Raw genomic sequence first — 7,706 nt, 5'->3', positions numbered from 1 at the left:
GTTCGATTCCCCAGCACCACATAAGCAAAAAGAAAAAAAGCTGGAAGTGGTGCTGTGGCTCAAGTGGTAGAGTGCTAGCCTTGAGCTGAAGAGCTAAAGGACAGCGCCCAGGCCCAGAGTTCAGGCCCTTATGACCGGACCCCTACTCCTCCCCTCCCCCCCCAAAAGGAAGATCTCAGCCTCCTGAGTAGCTAGGATTACAGGCGTGAGCCACCAGCACCCGGCTGTCCTTTTATTTTTTGTATTAGCTTACATTAGTTATAGTCCTACATTAGACTTTTCCATTCTGTCCTCTCTTCCTGAAGTGGAAGGCAAGGACAAAGGTGGTCTATGGGAGGGACTCGGGTAGAGGTGTCCAGGCTGGCATCCAGCAGCCTCCCTCAGAACTCACACAGTGGCCTGGCTCTGAAGGATGTGGAGAAGGGGGCTGAACACTGGACATGGGAATGGGAGTCAAAGCGGGTTCTGGGAAGGCAACCCATTTGTGAAGGCTGATGGGGTGGGCCCCAGGCCAGACCTTCCCAGGGGCAAGCTCAGTGATTCCATAAGAAGCCTGAGCAGTGAGTGGGGCGAGCCACCAGTATCTTCTCAGCAACATTTGACATTTGCCACACATGGGGAATGAACGAGGTGACAGAGAGCAGAAAGCTGGGCTTCCCTCCTGACTCCTCACACCAGGAGCAAGGCTGCCCCACTTGCATGCCGGAGTTGGCTCCTCTGCCTGGAGAAGACACTAACTCCTTCCTCACTGGATTGTTACATGGATTAAACCAAGTAAAATATGGAGCAGGCTGCTACTTGTAGACTGGAGCTAAAAACTGCCTTTGTTTTCTATTTTCTGAGGTGCTGGGGATTGAGGCCAAGATTGAGTTTCACCCCTACCTTGATAACTGCTAAAATCTGATGTTCCATTCTTTTTCTTTTTTATCGGTCATGGGGCCTGAACTCTGGGCCTGGGTGCTGTCCCTCAGCTCTTCAGTTCAAGGCGAGCACTCTACTACTTGAGCCATAGCGCTACTTCCGGCATTTTCTGCTTATGTGGTGCTGGGGAATCGAACCCAGGGCCTCATGCATGCAAGGCAACACTCTACCCCTGAGCCACCTTCCCAGCCCCTGATCTTCCATTCTTTGATGACAACTCTTTCCAGGCTCCAGGTTCCTCGTGACTCAGTACAGAGGGCAAATGCTAAGAAGCCTGCATATTCCCTGCCATCACACACAGCAGGTTCAGAAAACAGGCAAGTTCGCATGGTGGCTGGCTTATGTCAGTAATCCCTACACTTAGAAACTGGACACAGGAGATGATGAGTTCAAAGTCTAGGTACTGTGAGCTCTCAAAAGAACATTGCAAAGAAAACTCAGGGAGAAGGACAAAAGACAATCCCATCTGAACCAAGACGGGGACTATATGAGAATATAAATACATACTATAATTTCATAATCGATGAGCTATTTACAACTTCATAGAGTTGGGAAAGTATTGACTTACTAACACAATGAGTTAAACTTTTTTTTGTTCAGTTGTGGGGCTTGAACTCTGGGCCTGGGCACTCTCCCTGAGCTCATTAGCTCAAGGCTAGTGCTCTACCACTTTAAGCCACAGTACCACTTCTGGTTTTTGAGTGGTTAACTGTTGATAAGAGTCTCATGGCCGGGCGCTGGTGGCTCACGCCTGTAATCCTAGCTACTCAGGAGGCTGAGATGTGAGGATCGAGGTTCAAAGCCAGCCTGGGCAGGAGAGACCGGGCAGGAGAGACCGTGAGACTCCTATCTCCAATAAACCACCAGAAAACCGGAAGTGGCGCTGTAGCTCAAGTGGTAGAGCGCTTGCCTTGAGCTGAAGAGCTGAGGGACAGCGCCCAGGCCCAGAGTTCAAGTCCCACGACCGACAAAAAAAAAAGTCTCATGGACTTTCCTGCCCGGGCTAGCTTTGAAAAGATCCTCAAATCTCAGCCTCCTGAGTAACTAGGATTACAGATGTGAGCCACCAGTACCCAGCTGACTTACATAAACTTTGAAAAGAAAATACTGCCTTAAGTTCACATGAAAACTTTCTACAAGCAGTTCAAAGAATTTCAAAAAGTAAGTTTATACTTATATTATTTTTATAGAATAGAAAGGAGGATAGGGACATTCCCTTACATACACCAAATAATATTTAACGAAGTGATAAAACATCCAAATAGCCAGGTGCCAGTAACTCACACCTGTAATCTTAGCTACCAGGGAGGCTGAGATCTGAGGATTCCAGTTCAAAGCCAGCCCTGGCCTAGTTACTCACGAGCCCAAGATCTGAGGATCTCAAGACAGGAAAGTCTGTAATATTCTTATTTCCAATTAACCATCAAAAAGCTGGTAGTAGAGCTGTGGCTCAACTTGTAGAGCGCTAGTCTGGAGCAAAAGAGCTCAAGACAGGGCCAAGACCCTGAGTTTAAGCCTCAGGATGAGCACAAAACATAAAACAAAGAATCCTTACCCAAAGTCAGGACTCAACATATATTTTTCTATTCCCCAACCTAAAGGTGTTGGAGTAGATTGAATGTCTTCTGCATCCAACCCACTGAAAAACATTTTCAGTGCCATTTTAGTATATGAAGCTCAGACAAGTCACATTAGAAATACTCAAAGGCATTTTTGCTCATTCTTCTCCAAACATTTCAGTGCCCAAATCTCCAAGTTCAAGGTTACTACCTCATCTCGATACCCACCAGCCTTCATGTGACACCCAAGACAACTGCTCAACCATAAACATACTAGACTTCTAGCCTACTGTGAGATCTGTTCTGAATGGCTATGCGCTACTGAAGGATTCAGTTACAACATAATCCATAGCAACTTTCTCTTTTCCTTTCTGCTAAAGAAGAAACTTCCTTCTTCATCATCACATTGTGACAACAAAAATGTATTGAAAAATATATATATATATGGGCTGGGAAGGTGGCTCAGTGGTAGAGCGCTTGCCTTGCATGCATAGGCCCTGGGTTTGATTCCTCAGCACCACATAAGCAAAAAGAAAAAAGCCAGAAGTGGCGCTGTGGCTCAAGTGGTAGAGCGCTAGCCTTGAGCTGAAGAGCTGAGGGAAAGTGCCCAGGCCCAGAGTTCAGGCCCCACGACCAGACTAAAAAACAAAACAAAACAAACAAAAAAAATGTATTGAAAGAATAGAGAAGCCGGATACTGGCTCACTCCTGTAATCCTAGCTACTCAGAAGGCTGAGATCTGAGGATCATAGTTCAAAACCAGCCCAGGCAGAAAAGTCCATGAAACTCTGCTCTCCAATCAAGCAGCAAAAAGTCTGTGGCTCAAGTGGTAGAGCACTAGTCTTGAGGGGGAAAAAAAAAAAAACCTCAGGGATAGTACCAAGGCCATTAGTTCAAGCCCCAGGACTGGAGGGAAAAACAATCTACTTTCTAGACACTGCAGCTGAGATGGAAGACCGTATATGAAACTCTTCTCAAGCCCAAGGAATTGTCAGTTGCACAGATGCCTTATTAATCAAGAGATTTAGCCTTGGATCAGGGTAGCTTAGAGCCCAAACAGAGTGAAGGGTCTAGGCTCTCACCTCAGGTATCAGCCGCCTCCTCTTCACGCTGGGCACCGCGTCTGGATGACCATCACTGCCCAGTTGCCTTCTCTTGCTGGAGTCATGGAGGGCAATGAAGACACTGTCCAGAGGGTTTTTCTCAGAAATCCTGGAATTCAATGAGCAGTCCAATGCTGCATCTTCAGCCTCTGTTTCCACCTTCACAATGTTATTTTTTAAAACTGTAACAGAGACAAAATAGAGCTGAGCAGGAGAGTCAGGCCCACCTGGAAAACCAGGGTTCCCTGAGCAACTAGGGCTGCCCTAATCACTAAATAATCCTGTGCTTTCCAATGATGTGATCTTTATCTTATGACACTAGTGCTGCTAGTGTCATTCAGAATGAGTTCTGAATGTCTCTTTTGGAGAGACATGATAAGGTAAATAATTAAGTATTTCCTAGTTTCTCAGAAAACTGAGATCTGGAGGATCACTGTTCCAAACTAGTCTAGGCAGAAAAGCCCACAATGCTCCATCTCTAAGATATCCAGCAAAAAGCTGGCTAGGTGGTATAGTACAGCTAAGCAAAGTGTGAGGCCCTGAGTTCAAACCCCAGTAAGATCATAAAGAAGCAAGTAACTCTGAAAAAATACATATGATGTGCTGGGTGCCAGTGGCTCACACCTGTAATCCTAGCTACTCAGGAGGATGAGATCTAAAGATCACGGTTAGAAGCCAGCTTGGGCAGAAAAGTTCCTAGTGAGACTCTTATCTCCAATTAACCACTTAAAAACCAGAAGTGGTACTGTGGCTCAAGTGGAAGAGTGCTAGCGATGAGCACAAAGAGGCTCAGGGACAGTGCTCAGCCCCTGAGTTCAAGCCCCACAACTGAAATACATATGATGCTTTTAACAAGAACAAAAAAAGTTCAACTGCAACTTAAGAAAAAAAAAGCTGGCTGGGAATGTAGCTTAGTGGTAGAATGCTTGCCTAGCACGAAGCCTGGGTTTGACTCCTCAGTACCACATAAATAGAAAAAGCCAGAAGCACTGTGGCTCAAATGGTAGAACGCCAGCTTGAGCACAAAGAGGCTCAGGGATAGAGCCCAGGCCCTAAGTTCAAGCCCTAAAACCAGCAAAACAGCGATGTCCCTGGGCTTCATTTGCTTAAGGCTAGTATTCTACCACTTGAGCCACAGTGCTACTTCCTGTTTTTTCCGTGATTAACTGGAGATGAGTCTCATGGACTTTCCTGCCTGGGCTGGCTTTGAACCATGGTCCTTAGATTCCAGCCTCCTGAGTAGCTAGGATTATAAGCATCAGCCACCGGCACCTGGCTGGGGAAAGGACTTTTCATCATATAACTTTAAAATATTTTGAACTGTGTGACTGTGACCTATTCAAAAATATTAAAAATATAGTTTACCTTCATCTACATCTTCACTGAAATCAGTTGAGTTCATCTTCTATTCCACTATGAAAAGATAAAGACAAAGTTTTTGTTTATTGCATGAATTATTTAATGTTCTCAACATTCCCTAAGCCCAGCCTGGCATGGAGCTTCGAAGCAAAGGTAAAAGGTGATGAGCAACAGCATGGTGGAGGGACAGGCCCTCATGTCTTACACAGACTCAGGAGCCACGCTGGGCCCCTTCCCCCGAGAATCTACAAGACTTCTCATGACTCAGAATATGGCCAGCCCAAGTGGAGATGTGCTGTGAGAGGAAAACACACCAGATTCAGACCTAGCAAGGCAAGGCAGCTCTGTGAGAAATGTTCTAGATTAATCACACATGAATATTATATCCTTTAGGACTTACTGGGGTACATAAAATGCTTCATTAAAATTAATAGAAATTTCAAATGTGGCCTGGGGTGCTTACACCTATAATCCTAGCTACTCAGGAGCCTGAAACCTGGAAGACTACAGTTTGAGGCCAACCTGGGCACAATGTTTTCAGGATCCCAGTGCAACAGAAAAGTATATACACCTGTCATCCAAGCTATGGCAGGATGCAGAAATAAACAAAAGGATGACAGCCCAGGCTGACCTTACCTTAAAAAAGCAGAGTGAAAAAGGGCCAGCAGCATGGTTCAAGTTGGCCTGCCTGGTAAGCACGAGGCCCTAAATTCAAACTCCAGTACCATGTTTTGTTTTGACAAGGGAAGGAAGGAAGGGAGGGAGGGAGGGAGGGAGGGAGGGAGGGAAATTTAAAATTACATGGCTGCACTAGTCTTCTTCGTAACCAACGAGGAGGGAGAGGCACTGTGGTGGTCCGGCGAAGGCTTTCAGAGCGCTCTACAACTGGGCCTAACAAACCAGGTAGGAGTGAAGCAGGAAGCAGGAGGTGCAGTTCTCTTTCCCAGACGGGGGGGGGGGGGGGAGCTGACATTGAAGTACTATTAAGCCTTTGGGGTTCCCAAAATTCCATGAACATGTCCATCAATAGCATAAGGTACAATCAGATACAAGCATTCCGGTACATTCTAGGAGAGGCCTCAGAGTCTTACAGAGGTGAATGGAAGCTCAGGAAGATAAAGAACTTGCGGAGACTCCCCGGGGGCCTGCAGTGTGGTGTGATAGACAGCTGTGGGGGCCAATGGGGTAGGGAAGTGGTCCTTTCCTCCTGCAGGATCAGCATGGAACTGAGAACACAGAAAGTCCCAGGGTGTGAGACGAGAAGGAACCCTGGGAAGTACTTCAGGAGTAGAGGGTGGGGAAGCGGCAGCACATAAAAGCAGCAGGAAGGAAAGGGTGGTCAGAAGCCCAAGTTTACTGGCAAGAACTCGGGGGTTTCTATAAAAATTACAACTCATAGCTAGTTCCCAAAGCTTGGAAATTTTCTTCTCTCTCTTTTTTTTTTTTTGGTCGGTCAAGGGGCTTGAACTCTGGGCTTGGGCACTATCCCTCAACTCTTCAGCTCAAGGCGAGCGCTCTACCACACCACTTCTAGTTTTCTAGTGGTTTATTGGAGATAAGAGTCTCATGAACTTTCCAGCCTGGCTGGCTTTGAACCGTGATCCTCAGACCTCAGCTTCTTGAGTAGCTAGGATTAAAGGTGTGAGCCACTGGCGCCCGGGTTCTTCTTCTTTTTTGGCGGGGGTCCGGTCGTGGGGCCTGAACTCTGGGCCTAGGCGCTGTCCCTCAGCTCTTCAGCTCAAGGCTAGCGAACTACCACTTGAGCCACAGTGCCACTTCCAGCTTTTTTCTTTTTGCTTATGTGGTGCTGAAGAGTCGAACCCAGGGCCTCATGCATGCAAGGCAAGCGCTCTACCACTGAGCCACCTTCCCAGCCCCCCCCCCTTTTTTAACGTGGTGTAGGTCTTGAATTCAGGACCTTGTGCTGTCCCTGAGCAATTTTGCTCAAGGCTAGCTAGCACTTTACCACTTTGCCACAGCTCCACTTCTGGTTTTATTTTTTGTTTGTTGTTTTGTGGGTTGTGGAGCTTAAACTCAGGGCCTGGCCACTGTCCTGAGATCTTTTTACTCCACTTTCGTCTTCTTGGGTTTTTAGTGGTGGTAGTGGTGGTTGTGGGGCTTGAACTCAGGGACTTGGGCACTATCCCTGAGCTTTTTGCTCAAGGCAAGCATTCTACCACTTTGAGCCGCTGGTGCTACTTTCGGTTTTCTGGGTTAACTGGAGATAAAGAGTCCTATGGACTTTCCTGCCCAGCCTGACTTTGAACCCCTGACCTTTAGATCTCAGACTCCTGAGTAGCTAGGATTAAGGGTGTGAGCCACCAGCAGTGTACACTATGTGTGAACTACTAACTTGAAGGGAGGGGTGGGTGGGGAAAGGAGAATGATGGAAGGGGTGACACTGACCAAGATGCATTGTACCTATAATCAGATCCTAGAATTGCAACCCTTTCGTTCAACTACTTGATCATAATTTTAAAAAATAAATAAAAGACACTCGGGCCAACTTGTGAGGGTGGGAAGCATGGTGTGGAAAGCGCATAGCCATTACTAATTACTGACAAACCCAACTGGACTTGAAATAGGGGGACCTTTAATCACTCGGGTTTTTTCCATTATACAAAGCTAGGGGCTAGGAAGGTGGCTCAGTGGTAGAGCGCTTGCCTTACATGCATGCGGCCCTGGGTTCGATTCCTCAGCACTACATAAGCAGAAAAAGCCAGAAGTGGTGCTGTGGCTCAAGTGGTAGAGCGCTAGCCTTGAG

At 46.9% G+C, this 7,706-nt stretch overlaps 1 protein-coding gene across 1 annotated transcript in view; it reads right to left on the bottom strand.

Annotated features, from left to right (window-relative positions):
• Bend3 (BEN domain containing 3) overlaps window positions 1–4,985 on the bottom strand; it is a 13,886-nt gene extending 8,901 nt beyond the window's left edge. Inside the window, exons 1-2 of the mRNA XM_013022406.1 lie at window positions 4,949–4,985; window positions 3,563–3,765 (exon numbers count right to left, since the gene is read on the bottom strand). Of these exons, the coding sequence (XP_012877860.1) occupies window positions 3,563–3,765; window positions 4,949–4,985 (240 nt within the window). The remainder of the gene's footprint in view (window positions 1–3,562; window positions 3,766–4,948) is intronic.
• Window positions 4,986–7,706: the final 2,721 nt, after the last annotated feature.

This window comes from Dipodomys ordii, unplaced genomic scaffold (assembly GCF_000151885.1).
Source record: "Dipodomys ordii isolate 6190 unplaced genomic scaffold, Dord_2.0 Scaffold62, whole genome shotgun sequence".
Lineage (NCBI taxonomy): Eukaryota > Metazoa > Chordata > Mammalia > Rodentia > Heteromyidae > Dipodomys > Dipodomys ordii.
Note: the sequence above shows the minus strand (reverse complement) of the source record. Positions and strands in the feature narration are given on the sequence as shown.